Below are 24,344 nucleotides of genomic sequence, written 5' to 3' on the forward strand. Positions count from 1 at the left end.
TCCCTTTCCCGAGCAACATTAACCAGCTCTGACTGGGGGATCCCGAGGCGTTCCCAGGCCAGTGTGGAGATATAATCTCTCCACCTGGTCCTGGGTCTTAACCAAGGTCTCCTCCCAACTGGACATGCCTGGAACAGCTCCCTAGAACACGTGGAACACCTGCGCCCATGGGGCATCCTTACCAGGTGCCCGAACCAGCTCATCTGGCTCCTTTCAACGCAAAGGAGCAACGGCTCTACTCCGAGTTCCTCCCGGATAACAGACCTTCTCACCCTATCTCTAAGAGAGAGGCCAGCCACCCTCCTGAGAAAACCCATTTCGGCCGCTTGTACCCGCGATCTAGTTCTTTTGGTCACTACCCAGCCTTTATGACTATAGGTGAGGGTAGGAATGAAGACTGCCCGGTAGATCGAGAGCCTTGCCTTCCAGCTCAGCTCTCTTTTCGTCACAATGGTATGGTAAAGCGATTGCAATACCGCTCCCGCTGCTCCGATTCTCATGCCAATCTCCCTCTCCAATGTCCCCTCACTCCTGAACTAGACCCCAAGGTACTTGAACTCCTTCACTTGGGTTAAGTACTCATTCCCTACCCGGAGTAGGCACTCCATCGATTTCCTGCTGAGAACCATGGCCTCAGATTTAGAGGTGCTAATCCTCATTGTAGCCGCTTCACACTCAGCTGCGAACCGATCCAGTGAGTGCTGGAGGTCACGGAGCGATGATGCCAACAGGATCACATCATCTGCAAAAAGCAGCTATGAGATCATCAGGTCACCAAACCGCAACCCCTCCCCACCATGACTACACCTCGATATCCTGTCCGTGAATATCACAAACAGGATTGGTGACGAAGCGCAGCCCTGGCGGAGACCAACCCCCACCTGGAACGAGTCCGAGTTTTTGCCGAGCATCCGGACACAGCTGTCGCTTTGGGCGTACAGCGATTGGATAGCCCTAAGAAGGGAACCCCTCACCCCATACTCCCTCAGCACCTCCCATAGTAAATCCCTGGGGACCCGGTCATACGCCTTCTCCAAATCCACAAAACACATGTAGACCAGATATGCATACTCCCAGGCCCCCTCCAAGATCCTTGCGAGGGTAAAGAGCTGGTCCGTGGTTCCACGACCAGGACGGAATCCACATTGGTCCTCTTCAAACCGAGGTTCGACTATTGGCCGAACCCTCCGTTCCAGCACCCTAGAGTAGACTTTACCAGGGAGGCTGAGAAGTGTGATACCCCTATAACTGGCGCACACTCTCAGGTCCCCCTTTTTGAACAGGGGAACCACCACCCCAGTCTGCCACTCCTTGGGCACTGTCCCCGACTTCCACGCAATGTTAAAGAGGCGTGTCTTTAATTTAACTACATATTCTTATCACCCTGGTAGACATTGTAAACAGACTGTGTGTGGTCACAATGATGAATATGAGAATGACACTACTAATATAACCTAATGGTATTTTCTTTTTACATTTATAGAAATAATTACAACAAAACCGCAACTTTTAGTGGAGAGATGAATCCAAAGAATCTTTAAAAGAAAATTTTAACATTATGTAATCTATTACCATCCACAAACGTAGTGACACACCCACTGTATGTCACATACTCTAAAGTCAATAAAACTATTAATTTCAGAATTACATTTACGTTCAGCAACAGCAATTTGATTTCCATAAAACTGCAGCACTGCTTGCTGAGCTGGCTTTTTACTCTCAAAGTTTTAAGCTGTCCATTTCCATGCCTCCTTCTTCAGTTCATCTTTAAGGCATCGTGTCTTTACTCACTATGTAACATACATATAATATAACAAGCTTACTTGCATGTATAGAAATGCAATGAACTTGAGTAGCTAATACTTACCAACACATTCCTTCTCAATCCATTTGAAAATTACCGGTGATGTGCATATAGCTAAAATGCGAATATTACGAAAAGGTTAGGAGAAGAGCTAGTGGTCTCAGCATACCAGTCTGCCTTAGAGGGGCAACTAAGAAAAAGGGTAGGGACTCGAGCCACCAGAGACCCCCCTCTGCACGTCCCTTTAATGAACCCATCATTCAGGCAATTGCCCCCTCCCCGAATTGCCGCTAATTCTTCTATTACGTTTCCCTCAGCATTTTTATAAAATCCAAAATATAACCACACTTCAGATTTGCATCAGACTCATGCTGGGTGTGCGTGGACAGCATTTACTGTGAGTTTTATAAATCACGATAATAGTGCACAGTTTTAATGATAATTAAATGTGACATGGTAATACTAACCGTCTGGGAATTTTATCGTGAAACCAGTAACAGTTTCATCCCTACTCCAAAAACCAAAAAGAAAATGATGATATCAGCAAATACAATTGGATTACTTACCTTACGTGATTGATGCCAGTGGCCATGACCTCTATTTCCAGTGGTAACGTCAACACGAAGATGTCCAGAGTGACAGAGAGCTCGTTCAGATCCATCGACTGAAGAGACTCTGCATTTTCCAGACAGCCGATCAGCTCGCCTGCAACAAAACAACAAATAAATCACTAAAAGAACAGTTTCCCCCAACTAAATGGTTAAGTTTTATTCATTTTATTAATTACTGTCACACCGTGTCCTAAACCACATCAGCAAATCTGTGTAACATTACTGCAGAACTGGATGCAGTGTGTTGGCAAGAAACTTCACAAGCATTATTTGTATGCTAACTTAAATCAATAGCATCAGTTTGAAACTAAAGACACTTTAGACTTTTTTGGTGCAAGACAAAATTTCTTGAACATCTCTGTGCTTTGATTGGATTCTCCTTTTTTTGAAAATCACTGTGATTAAAATGATCATCTAAAGTATTACAATATACAATGTGATATGGCACAAAGTAAGGATCAAATTCGGATATCCAGCCACCCAAAGTTCAAGAAAGATTCCCAAATATTCCGTAATTGATCTGTTCGTTAAGTGTTAATCTGAGTTAACTCTGAGTCAGACAGTGGTTTACATACCCAGGCAGGTGGGCAGTGTCCTAATTGGCATAGAGCCACGGCAGCTTTTTGTGCTAAGCGAGCAGACGAGGTGGACGAATAAAGGAGGCATCTCAGGCTCAGGCGCTTCCAGCACAGAGTCTCCATCCAGGATGCTGAAAGAGTCTTCATCCTGATTGACTGTGTTTGAATCGCTCCCAGAGTCGTCTCCCACTCCCTCCTCCATGTCTCCTTCCTCAGCTTTCCCGTTCCCTTGGTCCTGATACTCCACCTCCAGATCCGTGTCGCTCTCTGACACCATGCAGCACCCGGACACATTCTCTGAGAATCAGGTTTTAATATAGTTAATAAATATTATTATCAAAACAAGCAGTAATAATACTCTTTGTAAGAAAAATAAAGACAAACACGAAATCGGAACAAAAAATAATAATAATAATAATAAATCACTGTAACGCACAACCTCGAGTGGCTTATTGCTTTATTTTAGAACACGAAGGTTGAAAGATGTTTTCACTAATCAATCTAGAAACATTTTACTGCATCGACTAACCCTGCTTTTACACTGGCTATAAACAAGTTGCCACTGTTATGGTCATCACTTGTGGGCGTGGCTTGTTCTACTTGTTCTTTTTTTCTAGGTTCCTTTTGTTTATTTACTGCAATTAATACTACAAATTTGTATTAAAACTTTATTTAAAAAAGAATAATAATATACAATACTGTGCAAAAGTTTTAGGCACATGCAAAGAAATGCTGTGGAGCAAAGATTCCTTCAAAATAATGAAATTAAATGTTTCTACATTTAAAAAAATAAATAAATACCATGAAGAGCAGTGAACAGTAGTAAATGAAACAGTCAATATTTGGTGTGACTAAAAAAAAGAAAAGTAAAAAAAGTAGACTACGGTACAGTTTGTGCAGTTTTATAAGGAACTGAGCTGTAAGTTTTATTGAGCATCTTGCAGAACCAGCCACGGTTCTTCTGGAGACTTTGAGTGTCGCACTTGCTTCTTATTTTTCCAGCAGCCATCATTATGTTTTTTATCTGAAAAGTTTCTCTTACGTAATAAGCTGCTTTCTTTACTGACAAACATTTTTTCTGTAACATTTAATTTTGTGCTGGAAAACTAATATCGATATTAATATTAATACTAAAATAAAAATTAATACTAATATTAATAATCTAAAATGTTTTTTGTACCGACTCGATGATTTAGACATCATAAAATAAAAAAAATATATAAAAGTTTGCACTAAAAATTGGGTGCCTAAAACTTTCTTTGTAAAACAAATACCATAAATGTAAATGTAAATGTAAAACTCAGGAACAGGTAGGAGATAAATGTGTAGTATTAGTGCATTTCTCACCATCCTCTGTGGCCAGCTCAGCCTCAGAGACATCACAGTCCTCGCTGGGCCTCCTGTCTCTCTCTTCATCCGAATCCTCCTGGAGTGAGGGATAATATTGCAAAGAAAGAAACAGCTCATGAAGTACTGTAAAAAAAATCTAGGTATTGTTAAGACAAAAATGATGACACAATTTTAGAAATCAACATCTATGTAAGCTCACATCTTTCTTTGAGGTCTGGGGGCAGTAGAAGAAATAATGTGGATTGGAAGGAACGGTTTTAAAATGCTGAGCACCAATGGCCAGGAATTTGTCCTATAAAAGAATGAAAGATATTACTGTTTACACAGTAGATATAACAGTCACTTGATTAATGTCATTCATTACAACCTGATGTACAACCTGTATGATTTTGTGTAGATCGGGGTACACCTCACACTTCTGCTGCGACTGGAGCAGAGACAGAAGGAATTCTGGGACTCTGAGGGATGTCTGAGGGGTCTCATCTGGGGCTTCAGGAGAGTTTGGGGTGGACACTTTTCCTTTAGACACCACTTCACTTACATCCTCCAGTTCAACGCTAAACAAAAGACATTCAACAGATTGTGGTAAAACTTATTTGGAGTCTTGGCTGCATGGCTCTCTATCTGGCTATTTGAGTCTAAGCTTCCCCCATTCAATCCTGAGCTCAGCTTACTGTGGAGTATCACATGTTTTCCTCATGCGAGTATGGGTTTTTACAGGTTCTCCAGTTTCCTCCTACCTCCCAAAAACATGGATACATATATGATTCATCTACTTTAAATTGCCCCTAGGTGTGAATGAGTGTGTGAATGCGTGGGCGCATGGTGCCCTGTGATGGACTGGGGTTCCATACAGGGTGTTTTCCTGCCTCTCAGCCAGTATTCATGGGAGAGGCTCCAGATTTACCATGACCCTGACCAGGATAAAGTGGTTACGTAACTAACCAATAAACAAACAAATGAGCACGTGAACTGATCAAATTATTAATTAATTAAATGTTTAGTTACACATTTATTGATTATTGCTGTCATTATTGCAAGTATTCATAGCCATGCCAGCTCTTGACATTACCACTAACGTGACAAGTTAAAAATTCCTATTATATAATGCATTTATCTTCACACAAACAAAGCAATTCATTTCTCCTTTTGTAAATGACATTTTTGTAGTCTACAACAGAACAGGGTGATTTCTGTAGCCATGTCATTAAGGCAGATGAATTTTCCCGTCTCTAGTTCTGTCTCTAAAGTCCCAAATATGTGGTGCAGATGCTTTATCTATGAAGCCGTTACCTGGATGAGGAAACTAACATCACTCCGCCTGTTCTCTCATCCTCGTCCTTTCCGATGGTGAAGGTGGCCCCTGATCTCAGAGTTTTCCCTGTGCGCTCTGCTCTGTGGGGTTCGTGTTGCTCGCGGAATGTGCGTACATGACCACAAAGAATCTGCAGGAAGGAAGTGATGTCGATCTCCTGCAAAGATTCCTCACAGTAGTCCATCGCGGTCAGGACGTCCTGAGAGGAGATACTGTATGCTAGCTGCAGACTGCGGAACACACCTGTGAAATAGAGCACAGTATAGAGTACGTTTATACATACATGCATACATAGAGTATATACACACTCACTCACACACGACCAGACAGACACACATGAAAGCCACACACAATGATAACACATATAGACACAATACACCACATTGTGTTTCACTGCACGCTGTAACATGATGCTGACTTAACCCTCAGTACACTGTTCACTGCATTAAATAATGCCATGAAAGCATGCCATCATTTCTAATACATAATGCAAGCACAGAACACTGTGTGTATTTGTGCACGTATGTGTGTGTACCTCGGACATAGCTCTGGTAGTAGTGTTCTTGCAGCAGGCTACAGTAGTTGGCCAGCTCTTTCTGTTTGTGGGGATGAGTGATTAGCTCCGACCAAGAAGAGGCACTGCTGCGCTCCTGAGACAGAGACCTGAACCGAGCACACCAACACACACCATCAGTAATGGACCAACACGCACAATGACAACACACATACATGCTGCCGACACCCGTAACAGCCATTAAACCGTCATACTGAAAGAAGACGACTAGAAAACCATACACATATGCAGTTAAATCTATATATAAACATTAAAGATTAAACTAAAGATGTTTAGCAGGCTAGTGTCCTCTGGAGAACTACTAAAATTTACAAACACCACTGGTGAACGCGCACTGGATCACAATTTTGTATCGTTTAGTTATGTTTGTATTTGTTCTTGGGCACAAACAATATGTAATTCTTGTGATAAGATTCCATGGATTTGCATAAATATTGAACCCCCCTTGACCTTTTCCACTTTTTGCAATGTTGAAGTGTTTATCATATGAAGGTACAAAATATCACACAAAATGAAATTAAACCAAAAATCTAAGATGTGTTGGCTGCATAATTTACCAGGGGCAAATACTTAGTAGAATCTTAATAGAATGACTTTTGACTGCAATCACAGACATGTCTCAATCAGCTTTGCGTCAGTATCTGGATCCTGAGATTTTTTCCCATTCTTCTTGAACTTTGCTGAAGCTCTGGTAGTTTAGATAGAGTTTGTTGTTGAAAAACAATTTCCAAGTCTTGCTACATATTCTTAATCAGACTCAGGTCTGGGCTTTGTCTGGGGCATTCTAACACATTCAGGTATTTGGTTTGTAATCCATTGGCAGCATGTGTATAATCACTGTCCAATTGGAAGGTGAACCTCTGCCCCGTCTCAAGAGTCTAATATGTTTTCTTCTAGGATTCTTCTGGGGTATTTGGCTCCATCCCGCTTTCCCTCAACTCAGTTTCCCAGTCCCTGACGATGAAAAGTACCCCAACAACACGATGCTACCACCACCATGCTTCACTGTGTGGATGATGTTCTCAGGGTGATGAGCAGAACTGGGTTTCCACCAAACATAACGGCTTGTGCCAAAGTCAAAATATTCAACCTTGGTCTCGTCACACCAGAGAGACTTTTTCCACGTATTCTAAACAGGATTTCATAAGCCCCCCCCAATGGCAGTCTTAAATCCCTGACAAGGACACATCTTCCATCTTGCATGACTCCACATTTTATTTGCCATGATATAGCAATCATATCAGAAAAGCCCTGTGTAATAAAACCTATTGATGTCTGCTTAATTTGTGATCATATAAACCAGCCAATATTATTGTTTATCAGGATTTTTCACTTTCATATCAACCATGTCCCAATTTGTTCCCTGTAATTATCCATGATTGAAGCCTACAGCTATGGACAACCTAATCAAAGAAAGCATAGGTAATCTAGCAGAAACTGGAAGCATTTCAGAACAAATTAAGTGTCTTTAGCCATATTGGGATGAAGCTCATTTCTGAAGGTCATGTCTGGAATCAAATTTGCACATCTCCTTTGTGATAAAACCCGGGAATTGTGAATCTTGGCACTAACCAACGACGTGAATATCTAACAGGTTCCTTTTGCCACGAACTTCACATTATAACACTATTGGATAATGAGCACATTCATAGGACACCACACACATGATATTGTATCTTAAGTGAATACAAAGTGAGGCTTTATATTATGATTTCTGAAGGTGGTGGGAAGAAAAAACCAGCCACACTGCCGTACTGAAACACCTGTAAAGGATGGTGTTATCTCAGCTGCCCATATAAAACTCATTTCATCCAAATAGCACTGTTGTACAGTATATATATATATATATATATATATATATATATATATATATATATATATATATATATATATATATATATATATATATATATATTTTTTTTTTGGAAGTACGTAAGTTAATACAAACGCCACCAAAACAGAAACCAGAAGTTAATCACAAACCCTTTAAACATCACTCATTAGTTTAGTCATTTCATTCTTCAGGTGATCTACAGTACAGGGGAAATGCAGCAGTACACATCAGTATGTCCCAATTTGCCTGCTACACAAACAGTGGCAAGCAAGCAAGCAGACAGAGAGAAGAGATTGACTTCAGCAGGACAGGAGGTCTGCAGCAGGAGGTGCTAGACTTATAAATTGACCTACAGTCGGGTCACAAATTCTGAGTCCACTGCCAAGTACAAGGCTTATCAAAAGCACATATCTGGTTCGAGTATGACTGGGCTATTACCAGGGTTTATCAATATATTGGCCCAAGTTAAATGCAAACAGAACTGTGCCCAAGGGAGCTGAATGCTCAGCAAAATACAGAGCATAATTAATTCATTTGTATCTCCTGAGGTAAATGTAACTCACTTTGAATTTTACTTTTCACTCAGCAGAAATCCATCATTTAAAAATGAGAGAAATCCATTTCTTAACTGTGTGAGAAAATCTCACATGAAAGTGAATCTCTCATACGAATACAATAGCATGTTCCAACACTACTTTATTACTTTATTCATTTTTATCATTATTATAACATTATTGCGAACATATTTATCACCTAAAACAGCAGAACACTGATACTGACTCAGTATGCTCCTCAATCACTTCCACATCGTCACTGCTGCTTTTATCCAATCATAACACACATTTGTGTGTATATACACTAATGAAAAATATTGTTTCAGAAATAAACTAAATTTGTGTTTGATAACTGAAAGTGAATTCAGACTTTTAGACATGACTGCATATGCAAAGTTGGGGTGCTTATTATTACAGTCAGTGTGGGGTTTAAGACCTCATACTCTGTAGGCTGCTGTAGCCACTGTATCAGAGAGAAAGAGAAAGAGAGCGAGGAAAAGCCTTTACATTCCTCAACCCTTCCCATTGTGGGTAATTTTGGCTCAGCAGCAGCAGCTGGAAGCAGTAAGCATTGCTACCTGGACTTCAGCTGCTGATTGACTTCCCAGGACAGTGCATCTTGAGATCTATCCTCATTGAAAGGAAAAAGCAGAGATTAAATGCTATAAACCAATACTGTAAAGAAAAGTTCCCTATTTACTCCTCACCTCAAACATTGTCCATCAGTCAAGGCATAGGTGGCATCCAAGCTACGACTTAGATCACTAACAGGTTATGGAAGCTTGTAAGCATTACTTTAACACTGTTTGTGCCTTCACATTATAGTAAACTCAAGACACTATACATGGCTTGGCTCATTGACTATATTTGAGATAAAGAGGAAAAATGCTCTTTAAAGAAAGAAACAAATACAACATTTCATGGTCACTGAAGCTTGTGTGAGGGTTCACAGTATTTTATTGCCAATTATAAAAGTTCCATGTTGCATTTTTAACCATTAACACATTTATCACCCTTTAACAAATTTCATAATATTCTATTACTAAACATTTACCAGTACCTGTATATACAAAAATGTAAAAAGGGGTCATGAGGGTTTTTTTTGTTTTGTTTTGTTTTTTAGCAATTTTATGTTATCATCTTCCCTGGAGTGTAATTTAAATATTAGTAAAGGGTTTTTTGCACAAAAAAAAAACATACAAAATGTAGTAATTTATGACCTCTCAACCTCTCTCTCTCTCTCTCTCTAATATACATATATACATACATACATACATATATATATACACACACACACACACACACACACACACATATATACACACACACACATATAAAGAGAGAGAGAGCGCCTGATTTCTTCTGTTGTTGTGTATACAGTATCTCATACTAAATAGTTTTAGATCTTCAAACAAAAAAACAACATAAAACAGAGGCAACCTGAGTAAACACACAATACATTTTTTTTTTATTGTTAAAAGTTGTGCAATATCTATCACCAATGTGAAAAACTAAACACCCCCTTAAACTTAAAATCTGTTTGTACCACCTTTAGCAGTAATAACTGGAACCAAATGCTTCCGATAACTGGAGACCAATCTTTCACTTATTTCTAGGACTAGGATTTACTCCTATGCTTTGGATCATTGTCTTGCTGTATAATCCAGTTGCGCCCGAGTTTCAACTTACGGACTGAACACTGGACATTCTCCTTTAGGATTTTCTGGTAGAGAGCAGAATTCATGTTTCCCTCAATTATTGCAAGTTGCCCAGGCCCTGAAGCAGCAAAGCTTCCCCACATCATCACACTTCCACCATCATGCTTGACCGTAGGTATGATTATCTTTTTGTGGAATTCTGTGTTGGTTTACACCAGATGTGACGGGACCCCTGTCTTCCAAACAGTTCCACTCTCAACTTATAAAGCCACAGAACATTCTCCTAAAAGGTTTGAGGATCATCAAAGTGTGTTTTGGCAAAATTCAGATGAGCCTTAATGTTCTTCTGGGTTAGCAGTGGTCTTCACCTCACCACTCTTCCGTGGATGTCAGTTTTGCACAGTGTCTTTCTGAGTCATGAACAGTGACTTTTATTGATGCAAGAGAGGCCTGTAGTTCCTCTGAGGTTGTCCTTGGCTCTTTTGTGACTTCCTGGATGAGTAGTGGATGTTGCTCTTGGAGGAGTTAGGAAGGCCGGCCACTTCTGAGAAGGTTCACTATTCTGCCGAGTTTTTCCATTTGGATATAATGGCCTCACTGTGGTTCTTTGGAGTCCCAGAGCCTTAAAAATAGCTTTGTAACCCTTCCTACACGGATGTATTTCAATCACCCTCTTAATCATTTCTGGAATTTCTTACTGGGTAAGATCTTTTAACCAACTTCATGCTGTTGAAAAAGATCTATTTAAGTGTTGATGTGATTGAACAGGGTTTGCAGTAATCAGGCCTGATTGCATCTAGATTGCATCCAGCTGAACTCCATTATGAACACAGCTTCATAGATTTGGGGAATTAGTAACCAAGGGGATAAATACATTTTCACACAGACCCAGTTGGTATTGGATAACTTTTTTCCTTCAATAAATTTATTTAAAAACTATTTTGTGTTTACTCAGGATGCCTTTGTTATCTTAGATTTTGTTTTAATTTCTGAAACAATTTAGTAGGAGATATACACAAAAGTAGAAGAAATCAGGCACTATATATATATATATATATATATATATATATATATATATATATATATATATATATATATATATGTATATATATATATATATATATATATATTAGTTATGTGGAAAAAATAAGTACACCACATCTAAATTGTTGCCTTTTTTTTGACATATTTGGACAAGCAAACATTTGATCATCTTTGAAACAGTGCCTATTAATAAAGTTGATGTACCTGAACAAACCCACAAGGAAAATTAGCATTTTCAATAATTTATTCCATAGAAATATTAATAGATTTGATATTCTTCTGTGGAAAAAGTAAGTTAACCCTTGGCTGCAGAAGCAGGTATTGCCCCCTATAGCAGAAAAAACCTCTTGTAGGTGTTTTGTATAATTGTCCACCAGTCATGCTGGAATTTTTCATGCAATATTCTTACAAGTTGAGGGTTTTCTTGCATGTACTGCCTGTTTCAAATCCCTCCCACAACCTTTTCAATGGGATTCAAATTCAGGCTTCGACTAGGTCATTCCATAACCCTTGATTTCTTCTTTTTGAGCCATTCCTTGGTGGATTTGCTAGGGTGTTTGGATCATTTGTTAGGATTATTATTCTGTTGAAAGGTCCACTTTTGGTTCTACTTCACCTTTCGGACAGATGGCCTCACATTATTGATATGCATTAATATGATGCAAAATTCATAGTTGAATCAATGAATGCAAGTTGTCCGGTCCCTGAGGCAGTGAAGCAACCCCAAGTTGGTATGAGGTGCTTCTCTTGAAAAGCTGTCTTTGGTCTGCACCAAACATGTCTGCTGTTACTGTGGACAAACAACTATCTTTGATTCGTCTGTCCAGAGCACATTATTCAAAAAGGCCTGGTCTTTGCCTATATGCTCATTGGCAAACTGTAATCTTGCAAAGGCTATTTCCTGGCATGCCTCCCATGCAGGTTAAATATGTGCAACATCTTTCTGATTGTAGAAGCATGCACTTTGACACCAACAGTTGCAAGACTTACTAGCAGATCCTGTGATGAAATTTTGGGGTTCTTGGAGACTTCTTTTTGCATCAGATGTTCTGCTCTTGGGCTGAATTTGCTGAAACGACCAGTCCTGGACAAATTGGCAGTCGTTTGAAATCTGTGACATTTTTAGATTATTTTCCTTACAGTGGAATGTGTATTTCATATAATTTGGAGTGTACAGTGTATTTCAAATAATTTGGAGATCTTTTAAAATCCCTTGCCAGACTCATGGGCATCCACAACCTTTTTTATGAGGCCTTACAGAACTCGTTAGATCTTGGCATGATGACACCACACACATCAATAGCAAAGAGAACACAAGCCACTAGATGTTGGAGGTTTAAATAAGACAGGTTCCACCTGCACTCCCTAAGATCCTAAGCATCACTGGTATCTTGAACACCTGATTCAAATTTTATGGATTTGAAGGAGTGATAAACGTAGGGGTGTACTTACTTTTTCCATGTGACTAATCTGGTTTTTGTTCATTTAAACTGTGTAAATTTCTACAAAATGTAAATTTTATGTCATTCAATAGAGTGCTTCACCTTTATCAATAAGCAATGTTTCAAAGAGGATCAAATGTTTGTCGTTGTTTTTTTTTAAATATATTTGGAAAAGCAATGTACGTATTTTTTCACATGACTCTTCTATACATACATACTTTTATATCAACATATTAACTATAAATGAACTTCTCATTCAGGATTAAACTTGATAAACATCATGTATCACTTCCAACATTTGTTACATGTGACCAACCTCTTGCTAGCCTCTCAAACATACATTAAATGTCTATTTAGTTAGAACAAGTAGGGCGAGCTGATGTAGTCTGATGTAGTTCATTATGGAGCCACTGTAGCTGAGAAGTTAAATGGCTGTCTGTTCAATAAAAAAAACCTGCTCCCAAATGAAACACTGTGCTGGTGATTATCGTCTAAATTGACACTTGCTCAATAAAGTTATAGTCTTAAAAATTTCTCTATCAGTGATTTGTGAAACATCTTTGAGAGAGAATGGTCAAAGTTAAAAAAACGGGTCAAAGTTAAAGTTACACAAAAGACCTTATGTGTGTGTGTGTGTGTGCGTATACCTGAGGAAGACATCTTTGGGCCGGCGGTTGGAGTGCTGTTGGAGCAGTTGGTCTTTGAGTAAGTCCATGCAGCAGTTGTAGATGTACACAGGACAGCGGGGACGAGCCGCATCTCCACCACTCTGCTGGGAAAGCTGATGATGGTATTCATGCTTCTGTGGCTCTGAAAACTGCACACTGTCCTTCTCCTCTATGGACGAGACTGAACACACACCAGTACCAGTGTCAGTGTGAAGGCCCACTCAGAGACAGAGAGAAAGACAGAAGGATGGGCAGAAAAAATTCTACATGTGTGTGTGGAGGGGGGAAGCATTTAGGACAGATATGCGTGTGTCTGTATGTGTGTTAGTGTAAACAGAAAAAAACTGATATTAATGTGGTTAGCCTTAAATATGGGACTAAACAGACATGTTGTGCTCAGTCAGACACATGCACACACAGACATGCCTGACGTTGAAGACTGACAACCTGTGGGAGTTTGCTCTGAGCGGTGGTTCTCCTTGTCCTCCAGCTCTCCTGATAGAGCTTCAGCTGCCAACAGAAACGATCCATCACTTGTTTCCACCACAGACTCTGTCTCTGCTAGAGGGCCATTAATTGAGCTGCTGAGGGACCCACACTGTGACTGGCTGTTTTCAAGAGTGAGCGTCTCCTCCTCGTCCTCATCACAAGCACCATTGACTTGGGGTTCGAGTCCCAGACCGAAGGACATCAGGATCTGCACGTCTGAAGCAACGACACAAAATTCCCACATCCACTACATTTTACAGTTAACCAATTATTTATTTACAAAGATAGAGTGTTAATGATGGTTGTTATTGGTTTTGAAATGGATTCAGCTGGTAACAAACTAACGTTCTCACTGACTCCCTGGTTTGCTACTTCAGTCCCAATTGGTTCCACATCTGAGTGGGAAAATGCACAGTCTTTTCATAATCTTTCAGAATTTTTTGTTGTAATTGTGTAGTATATCCATGGCTTCAACTGTTGTGGTGTATGTGTTTCTGAATTTATTTTAATTTCTAAGCTGCCTCTTAGAATTCAGTTTGGTTTGAAATGCTATCGGTTAGGCCACAGACAATTGTTATGAGGTAATGAGACACACAATGTTGTGCATGTGTTTTTTGGTTTTATTACCAGTGAAGGTGGCTGGGAGGAAGATGAGTAGCACTTGCTGAGCACTGATATATTTAGCATAGCATTTCCACTGAGGAGACAAACTCTCTCTCTCCATCAGCACTGGCTCCTCATCCACCAGATCTGTGTTACTGAAACTCTGCTCACACAAACACATACAAGAACCTCACACATCTATATACATTCACAGATACTTCATTAGACACATTTCTGGTGGCTCTGGTACCATTACTACCATTTCAGATCCACCAAATTTGTGTTACTGAAACTCTGCTCACACACACAAACACATAAAAGGACACCACACATCTATATACACTCACAGATACTTCATAAGACACATTTCTGGTGGCTCTGGTACCATTACTATCATACTAGATCACTGCTCTGTTGAGGAAAACTGTCAACTACCCAAATAATACACTATATGGTAAAAGGTATGTGGACACCTGCCCATCACACCCATATGTGGGTCTTACCTAAACTGTTGCCACAAAGTTATAAGCACACGCTTGCCTTGAATGTCACTGTGTGCTGTAGAAGTGGCATTTCCTTTTAGTGGAACTAAGCTACCCGAACCTGTTCCAGCATGACAGTTCCTGTGCACAAAGTGAGATCCATGAAGACACAGCTTGCCAATGGAGTGGAAGAACTTGAGTGGCCCTGACATCAGTACCATGACCTGAACACCCCACTGAACACTGTTGGGATGAATTGGAATGCCGACTGCACCCAAAGCGTTCTCGCCTGACATCAATGCCTGTCCTTTCTAACGTCCTTGTGGCTGACTCCTCACCAACACACTCCAAAATGTAGTGGAAGGCAATGTATAGAAGCAAAGGGTGGACTAACAACATGTTAATGCCCATGGTTATGGAAAGGGGTGTTCAACAAGCACATCTGGTTGTCATGGTCAGGTGTCCACATACTTTTGGCTATGTAGTGTATTTGTTTATTAGTTAAAGGTGGTCCTAGCGTGGTCCTCATACTAATAAAGAGTGCACAGCAACAGATGAGTCAGTAAATATATACCTTCAAAAGACCACCTTTATGGTAGGTGTAGCAGACAAAATGGCCTACATGGAGGCCTAAATGCACTGATCTGTACAGTTGAATAAAATCTACTCGAAGACAGAATCCAAGCTCAGAGTATAAGAGCTGTGTGACACAGAATGAACTCATCTGTAATGAATACAGATATCCATTGGCTAAAACCACTCAGATAAACAGTATGATGTCAGATTGAACCATCTTGATGAATGGATCGCAACAGAGGATCAGACACCGTGTCAGCATACTGATGGAAGTACTGTAATGAACAAAACACTGCATGATATGAGAGTGTGTCTCTCACCTGCAGAGTACTGGTGGATCCTGTCACCTCTTTACTGCTCCCGACTGTGTGGCTAGACAACACTGTGTCCTGCCTCTCTGTGGGTTTCAGATACTCTTCTATAAACACAAACACACACACAAACATAGTTGTTGTTTTTTTTAATCTTTGTGTGTTATTTCTTATAACTTGTTTATTGCAATAATGCTGATATATTATAGTTAAACTTTCCCCTCAGTAACCAAATGAAAATTTGTATAATTAGAGGGTTTTTGCATTTCAATCATTATGTGGACATTTGTGGACAGCTAAAAACCTGCACATCCATACTAACCTGCAATAAAATCTATTCAAAAATGACCATCGGTAAAAGTTGTCTAAGCGGCCAATGCACATATTACTTATGACTACAAGTTAACGAGCAACGCACCAACATCTAAACAATATCAGTGTGCATGCTCAACGGACACTGTTTCATTTATCATTCAGCACTGCTGAGTGTGTTCTTGTTCTACACTGTTGTACAATGTGCACTGTGTGCAGTTGTTGAATTTTGTGTGTTACATCATGATCCTCAAACCTCAAAAGCTCATCCCACAATAGATTTGGGAACACTACTGTCAAACACAGCTACTCAAAACAGCTTCAAATAAGAGGGAGGAAAAAACCTGGTGTGTCTGAGATAATATTTATAGCCAATATTTATAATCTCTGCCTGAAAAAACATCTTGTATTTTGATATAAGGTTACTACATGATCACTGATCAAAAATCCTGCAGATCTCCTCTGCTCAATCAGGGCATTCAGGTTATGGCAGAAACTGAGTTATTACATTGTGGATAAACTCACAAGGACAATGAAGGACAACCATCCCAGTTTTCCATGTAAGGTCCAAATGACAACTAATTTACTGGAGCCATATGTATTTGACTCAACATTGTACTGCATCATAGTAAACTGGAATAAAATCAAGGAAATCTGTCAATTTGTTGGTTGTTACAAAGTCATACCCTGTAACAGAAGGTACCATGTTGATCTGTGCCTGGCTGTGTGACTGCGGAATAAAACTACTAGACTTACATATACAGTATTTACCAATTCACTTCTTTCGATCACTTTTGATCACATCTCTGTGTCACAGTAATCCAGAAGCACAACAACATTTTATAAAAATAGAGAGAGCAATCTAACTTACAAACTTTTCATTATAAGTACATGATTACTCATATGTATGCGACACGTGGCGTGTTGGTGTGCGTTGCGTGTCGTATGTTTGGAAAACAGGAATCCGACTTTGTATAGACGGTTTAATTACCTTTAATTACAGGTAGCGAGAACGGGGCCACATGGCCGTCCCTCTCCCGCTCTAGAATGTGATTCATGAAAGTCACGTGATCTCCATCAGCCAGTGTTATTTCACGGTCACTCAGGTCATTCTGTAGAGAGCTGTGGAAAAGGCTGAGCAGCAGATCATTGGGGAGAGAGGGGGCATTCTGGAGCGTGTCTTCGTTCTCTGCTATAGAGGACAGTAGAGAGAAGTGTGTGTGAAATAAAACAGCAACTTAATAAACAATCACAGTCTGATTTTTTTTTTTTTTTTATCTCAAATTTTGAATATTCTGTGGAATGCATTATTAAATACATTATTTTGAATAATGGGAAAGAATATGGCATGACCATGAATAAAAGAGTCCATCCACCAAAGCTCAGTGACCAGTTAAGGAGGGCATTGGTCAGAGGAATCCACCAAGAGGCCAAGGGTAAATCTCAATGTGATCAATGTGATGCTACCACCACCATCACTGTGAAGATGGTATTATGCAAAGCACTGTATACAGTAAGTGTTTAAAGGAGCGTATGTAAAGATGGACACAGTAGCAGTACCTTTGCTGAAAGTATAGAAGAAAAGCTCTATCTGCTGACACCTGGGCAGCAGCTTCATCAGGTCAAACTGAAAAGGCACCATATGTATGCTGTCAGCTGGAGCAGCACCTGGGGTCTCACCTGCAGTCACAAATGCAGAAACACAGGCGCATTTATTGTTGTTTCTTTAATATATATTTTTGCAAAGTAATAGAGAACAGGTATGGAAAAAAAATGCACAAATTTATTACAAATAAATAAAAATTAAACAAAAAAGGAAAGAAATGGACACTTTTCTGACCTGTTGCATCTTTGCTGCTGCTAAGAGGCTGTGGCTGATCTTTGTTTTTACACAGCTGTATGAGGTACTCAAACGTCAATAAGGTGGACATGGACAACTGATCACGAGGAAAAATCTACAGAAAAATATGATATTCTGCACTGTAAGTCATGACATACACGATTATTCTTTCCCAGAATATGGTCATTTGCCAATTCCCAAGCTCTAGCCAGATGTTCTCTATCACAAGATAGCTACCGAGCAGAACGCATGAGGACTGGTACATGGCACATCCTCTGAGATACGTGAAGCCAGCCAACCACATCATTTCAAACTGCTGCTCATGCGACAACACAGGGCAGCTTAACACACTCGGAGGAAAGTGAAAACTACCCTCTTCTGCACACATGAACTCACTGACAGCCACGCTCTGATTAACAGGGGAGACTGTAATGCCATCCCTCCTACTCAAAGAGAGTAGCCAAGATTCATTGTAAAGTGGCAGTTTATTTAAATAAACCCTCTCATCAGAGTAGATCAGATCACTCAGATTAGTTTTGAATGCTCTGTTTGTTAGAAGATACTGACAGCCTGAGGGATGTCTTGGTAGCTGAGGTCGTGGAAGTGTCGCTGCTGCTCCATGTGGCTCAAAACACTCCCACTCTGAGGCTCCACCCAGCACTCGGTCACCAGGTTCAGCTCCGTCTCAACGTCTATGGCCTCCACCTCTGTGTCATTGTCATCGTCTGTTGAAAAACTGGGAAGACAAGAGCGAAAAATTCACTGGTTTGGATAAGAACCAAAGTCAGTGATAAAGGAGTCAAACTAACAAAACCAGTATAAACATGCAGGTCATAAAACAGCAAAGTGTAGTGATTGAATCCTGCTCAACTCTGCAGTTTATGGTCCGGGTTAATAAGCAGAGAACAAACAGTTCAGTTCAGCTTTAATTTCCAGTACTCTGATTTTACAGTTATCAATTCAGAAATAATCAGTTCAGTTCAAAGTACAATCAGACTTCATGGAATCTATAATAAATAACTTTACTTAAAATTAGCAAATAAAAACAACTCAATAAAATAAACACAAATAAACACAAAGAGAACAAAATAAAATAGAATAAATAAATAAAAATACCCTGATGTGAATATTCTTACCTGTCCTTAGTGGAGGTAGAGTGAGGAGGAAACAGAACGTACTGGACGATGCATGTGTGATTCTTTGTATCCTGCACTGCTGGAGTTCCCTACAGACACATTTACACAAGAGACCAGATTAATAAACACTCCACACACAGGAATAAAGCATGGGCTGCTAACCAGTGAGTAGGCACCCGAGAAAATTAGTTGTGTAATAATAAGTTGTGCATATAATAATACTTGAAATCAGTTAATTTTCAGTCTGTATGCAAAAAAAACAACCGTTTTGACAACGGTTTTGACCGTTTTGACAAATGACAACAAACGTAGTTCATCTTGTTACTAATTTGTATGTCTCAAAAACCATTCAAATTTTCTTTGAACAGGAAAGAAGCTACTAAAGAAAAACTATTTTGGACATTTACATTTTGGAATTGATCCAAACAGGGTCACCAACTCATCTGCTGGTTACAGTGATAAATCTACATAAATCCTACAACATTCAACCACTCATTCTTGAGATATTGAGCTAATGAGAATCTCACTGGGGTATGTGTGCTGACTCACAGACAAACCAACTGATGGATGGACACAAGGATGGATGCATAAAGAAATCAAATAAAATTCTTTCTTTGCAAACTACCACTTGCCCCTGGTGGTTAAAATTGGTATATTGTTACACTTCAGTAAACCCCAACCATGAGAGAAAAATTTGCATCTGTTTTTGTTATGTTTTTTGTGTGACTTAAGTACAACCTTTGGTCTTTTGACAGCCATGGGCAGCTCCATCACCATGTTGACGATTCCCTCACCACTGGCAGCAAAGTGGAAGCCCTCAGACAGACGGATCCTGCAGAGAAAGCAGCGCGCACACGCCCACAGCATGCATTAGTCCACAACACCAATCAATCCAGTGAATATTTACATACAGGAGAAAAGAGCTGAGACAATAAAAATGTAAAAGTGTATAAGAGGGTAAAGAAAGTGTAGAGGACTCACTCAGCAAGTGTGGAAAGGATGTGTGCAACAGCATGCAGTGAAACCACACCCCCTGGGCCACTCTGCACTGTCCACACCCAGCGCTGCTGTAGGAAATACCGTGAGAGAAACGCCATCGTGGAGGAGGCGCTGCGGCTCGTGGCCACACTGAGCGGCTGACCTAGTGCCTCCAGGTTCAACATGAAGGGCGTGCGGAAGTCCGTAGGAAGCTTCTCATACCTAAAACACAAGAGCAAAAGAGAGTTTAAAGCAAGTAATTGACTGCGTTCTTCGTTAAAGAGATAAAAGTGGGCAGATGGTGAACTTGTGCCCACTGTAGTCTCAGATTCCTGTTCTTGGTTGACAAGAGTGTAACCGAATGTGGTCTTCTGCTGTTGTAGCCCATCTACCTCAAGGTTCTACATGTTGTGAATGCTTTTCTGCTCACCGTGGTTGTAAAGAGTGATTATTTGCGTTACTATAGTCTCCCTGTCCACTCAAACCAGTCCGGCCATTATCTACTGCCTTCCCTAATCAACATGGCTTTCCGCAATCTGTTGCTCACTGGATGGGTTTTTTTTTTTTTGGCTTATCACACCATTCTGTGTAAATTCTATAGACTGTTATGAGTGAAAGTGCCATGAGATCAGCAGTGTCTATAAATACTCAGACCAGCCCGTCTAGCACAACACACATGGCACGCAAATTTAACTCACTGAAATCCCTTTTTTTCCCCAATTTTGATGTTTGAGATGAACATTAACTGAAACTGCATCTGAATGATTTTATGCACTGCACCTCTGCCACATGAATGGCTGATTGGATGACTGCATGAATGAGCAAGGGTACAGGTGCTCCTAATAAAGTGGGAGAATCTATAGTACTGTGAAAATATCTTAGGCAGCCTAAATGTTTGCTAGAATTTTTAAATATTAAAATATAACATTTTAGAATTCATTTTACAAAACAAAAAATGCTTGTGTATGATACTGAAGAAATAAATATTATAAGCAATAGACCTGAAAAAAAAACCATCATAGAGGCTGTTTGTGACTTGCAGCGAAGCAAGTAAGAGCAAAGATACCATGATGGCTAAAACCAGCCGATTTTCTCATAAAACTGCACCACAGTGAGCCTGAGAATAGATGCGGTTTTACAGGTAGATTTAATCACAGCAAATATTGATTCACTTTAGATTTGAATGCTAGTTCTAGTCATTTTTGGTACTGAGAAACCCTCTATTTCATCATCTTTGAAAGTTTTGCACAGAACTACACAAATGGTATAACTGAGCCAAACAATGTCTTCTGAGTGACTGTGTGATGTGTCTACTGCTGACCTGATCAGTAGTTTTTCCAGAGGTTTGTTGAAGATGACCACACATGGCCGGTCCGATAGAGCAGGCTTTGGTGCTGGGAGAGGTGGGGACTTGGAAGGAGACGCATTACCCAGATTCTTCCGTTTGGTTTTTGGTGTGGCCTCTTTATTTTGCACTCGATGGGGGAAACGAAGTCTGAGAATCTGCTCTCGCAGCTCATCCACAATCTGCCAGCAGAATAATACAGATTTAACAGAGAACATGACCGTCTCTCCCAAAGCACATACTTTGCATAAATTTGTGCAATTTTCTTATTAAAATCGTTTAAAAATGGCTTCTAGTTCCTATGGCCTTAAGCTCAAAAATGTTTCAGAGAGAAAATGGTAAAAGCAAACTCTTTTGTAGAGCTTCCAAGGCAAAAGAAATTAGAAGCTGATAAACTTGGACGTTTGCTTAAACCATTGTAAAGCTTTCAGAGAGATAAACATCTGAGCACAAAATGATAAAAGGTCTGATGTCAGAAACTGTGTGGCTTCTGTATGGCTTTAATTGTGACTTTAGCATGTGTGCCTTATTGTACCTTGTTCCTGGTGTGGGCAGGGGTTCCTATGGGAAAGCCTAAACGTAGCACCATGCATGGAGCTTTGGAGATGAGACGCACCAGGTAGAAGGAGATTGGCAGGTGGGCAGCAATGCTGTTAGGTTAAAAAAAAAAAAAAGTGTCATATATATATATATATATATATATATATATATATATATATATATATATATATATATATATATATATATATATATATATATATATATCTCAATTAAAAGGTCCACATCAGGCTTAGTCATTAAATAGATACCAGATTTAATAATTAGGAGTGTACATTATGTTCAGATGAATTTCTTAAGGAGACAAAAAAAGACAAAAAAAATTTAAATAAGGTATTTTTGGAATAATGACGATAACCCAAGTGCAATGTTTTGATCAATAATAAATCGAAAACAACTCAGAACTCTATTACATGAATATAACTATTTCTAATTAAAAGCTGATAATTATCTTGCTGTGGTGTTGATGATTGGTTGTACCTGTAGATGAGTTTGACATAGGAGTAGCCCTCCACCAGGACGAAGCTGCTCCAGTCCCTCAGCAGTGATGTGAGAGCTGAATGGGCTATTCTGCACTGTATGGTGCTGAACCTGCCGTTATTTCCTGCGCTGTGGACGTGTTTTGGAACGGGACTGTAGGAGAAACGCAGGGAAAATATAGTGTTAATGTTCTGCTCAGTTCAGTTCAGTCGTTTTTAGGCTACAATTACAGCCTGGGACAATGAGACACAACATATGGAAAGAAAAAAAAAAAAAAAGGTAACTCACACGTCGTGTTCAAGGATGATGGCGATACGGTGCATGTGTAACCAGCGCTGCCAGAAGTTGGCATCCATGGACAAGATGGGCTTCCAGTAGGAGGCAAACTGTGAATGGCTGGAGTCTTTTGAGCCACTGTGCTGTAAGGAGAGGACCTGAAAGAGAGTGGGCTTGTATTATGAACAGGGACACCTGTAGCGACACCACACTAATCGCTTAAGGTAACCTTTAAACTAACTTCTACATCATATACAGTTTTAACCCAGCATAGGATTTTTTACAGAACAAATTTTATTATTATTATTATTATTATTATTATTATTATTATTATTATTATTATTATTATATTTTTCATACTAAATGTTCTAAATTCAGTAAAAGTTACCCACCAATGATCCTTTATACCGTGTACCCAGATAACCGTGTCTTTAAAGTTAAAATGTTGTTTATATATCTTCTAATTTCATGCATGTCTACATGTAGAACAGGAACATCAACACAGTCTTATCCTATGTGTAATAGTTGTGAGTCATAGTGAACGGACTTGTGTTTGACTCAAGAATATTTCTATGATCATCTGAGGTTCTTTATTAGGCCTATTTAATGGTGACCTCACATGACCTCACATGTTGGGACAAAAAAGACAAGACACAGTGATAGGTGGATGATAAGTGGTCTATCAGAGAGATTACTGCTCTTACTGGTGTGGTGGATCCAGGTGGGATGTAGAAGAGAGGCACACCATTTTTAGTGCTTTCAGGAATCGTGTAGTGTTCTGGGATGGAGTTAAAGGACTGCAGATGAACCAGCATTTGGTCTGTCTGGTTAATGCTGCAAGGAAAAACAGACAGTGAAGGTCATAAAAGAAATACACAGTATGTTACTGTCCAAAACTAAGTCCAATCCCAAAAATACATTTATGACAAAGCAATACTTATGTTGAACTGTTTTTCTGTGCTTCTGTTTATAATACAAGTCCAATAAAAAGCATGTTTTATTCAGATATATTTCAGTTTCTTTTGAGGATTTCTACAGCTAATGGCTCTCTGTCTCTGTTTTAAACACAAAAGGCATTACCAGAATAACAATTTGAAGTTGTGTTTGATAACTGAATAAAACTCTGATTTGACTGTATCCAGAAATGTTTCTTTCATAAAACAACACCACAACCACACAATCAGTCAGGCAGCATTTCATGATGAGCTGTTGTATCTGTGTGTTCTGGCAGGTGTGTGTATTACCCATGCAGCGTGTTCCAGAAGCGGCGAATGACAGCAGTGCGGTACGGGCTGGTGATGGGTTTGCGTAGCGTACAGCTGAGGTCATGCAGGATGTCATAGCTGCCTTCCATAGTCACCTCCATCCACGTGCTGCGCTCGGCAGGGAGGAGCGGCCATGATGCCACGGCCACGTACTCAACGCGCATGTTGTGCTTCCATAGCAACACCAACTTTACCTCCAACTGTGTGCCTCCTAAAGAGAGAGAGTGTGTGAGGCAGACAGAGTGAGCAGGTCATACCAGC

General features: G+C 39.8%; 1 protein-coding gene across 13 annotated transcripts in view; it reads right to left on the reverse strand.

Moving 5' to 3' along the window:
• Nucleotides 1-24,344, reverse strand: part of szt2 (SZT2 subunit of KICSTOR complex) — a 126,575-nt gene that overhangs the window by 86,485 nt on the left and 15,746 nt on the right. For 10 of the 13 annotated variants that reach the window (XM_017479540.3, XM_053683638.1, XM_017479543.3 and 7 more), the window contains exons 10-34: nucleotides 24,063-24,294; nucleotides 23,523-23,652; nucleotides 22,831-22,976; nucleotides 22,543-22,695; nucleotides 22,040-22,154; nucleotides 21,481-21,686; nucleotides 20,163-20,381; nucleotides 19,920-20,013; nucleotides 19,182-19,270; nucleotides 18,613-18,781; nucleotides 18,046-18,160; nucleotides 17,766-17,885; nucleotides 17,197-17,397; nucleotides 15,903-16,000; nucleotides 14,549-14,687; nucleotides 13,880-14,137; nucleotides 13,412-13,613; nucleotides 9,199-9,246; nucleotides 6,194-6,321; nucleotides 5,637-5,901; nucleotides 4,723-4,900; nucleotides 4,543-4,635; nucleotides 4,341-4,419; nucleotides 2,991-3,290; nucleotides 2,371-2,509 (exon numbers count right to left, since the gene is read on the reverse strand). In XM_017479540.3, the coding sequence (XP_017335029.2) occupies nucleotides 2,371-2,509; nucleotides 2,991-3,290; nucleotides 4,341-4,419; nucleotides 4,543-4,635; nucleotides 4,723-4,900; nucleotides 5,637-5,901; nucleotides 6,194-6,321; nucleotides 9,199-9,246; nucleotides 13,412-13,613; nucleotides 13,880-14,137; nucleotides 14,549-14,687; nucleotides 15,903-16,000; nucleotides 17,197-17,397; nucleotides 17,766-17,885; nucleotides 18,046-18,160; nucleotides 18,613-18,781; nucleotides 19,182-19,270; nucleotides 19,920-20,013; nucleotides 20,163-20,381; nucleotides 21,481-21,686; nucleotides 22,040-22,154; nucleotides 22,543-22,695; nucleotides 22,831-22,976; nucleotides 23,523-23,652; nucleotides 24,063-24,294 (3,916 nt within the window). The remainder of the gene's footprint in view (nucleotides 1-2,370; nucleotides 2,510-2,990; nucleotides 3,291-4,340; nucleotides 4,420-4,542; nucleotides 4,636-4,722; nucleotides 4,901-5,636; nucleotides 5,902-6,193; nucleotides 6,322-9,198; nucleotides 9,247-13,411; nucleotides 13,614-13,879; nucleotides 14,138-14,548; nucleotides 14,688-15,902; nucleotides 16,001-17,196; nucleotides 17,398-17,765; nucleotides 17,886-18,045; nucleotides 18,161-18,612; nucleotides 18,782-19,181; nucleotides 19,271-19,919; nucleotides 20,014-20,162; nucleotides 20,382-21,480; nucleotides 21,687-22,039; nucleotides 22,155-22,542; nucleotides 22,696-22,830; nucleotides 22,977-23,522; nucleotides 23,653-24,062; nucleotides 24,295-24,344) is intronic. The other 3 variants (XM_017479541.3, XM_053683639.1, XM_017479539.3) reach the window with 2 other exon arrangements.

This window comes from Ictalurus punctatus, chromosome 11 (assembly GCF_001660625.3).
Source record: "Ictalurus punctatus breed USDA103 chromosome 11, Coco_2.0, whole genome shotgun sequence".
NCBI classification, from domain to species: domain Eukaryota; kingdom Metazoa; phylum Chordata; class Actinopteri; order Siluriformes; family Ictaluridae; genus Ictalurus; species Ictalurus punctatus.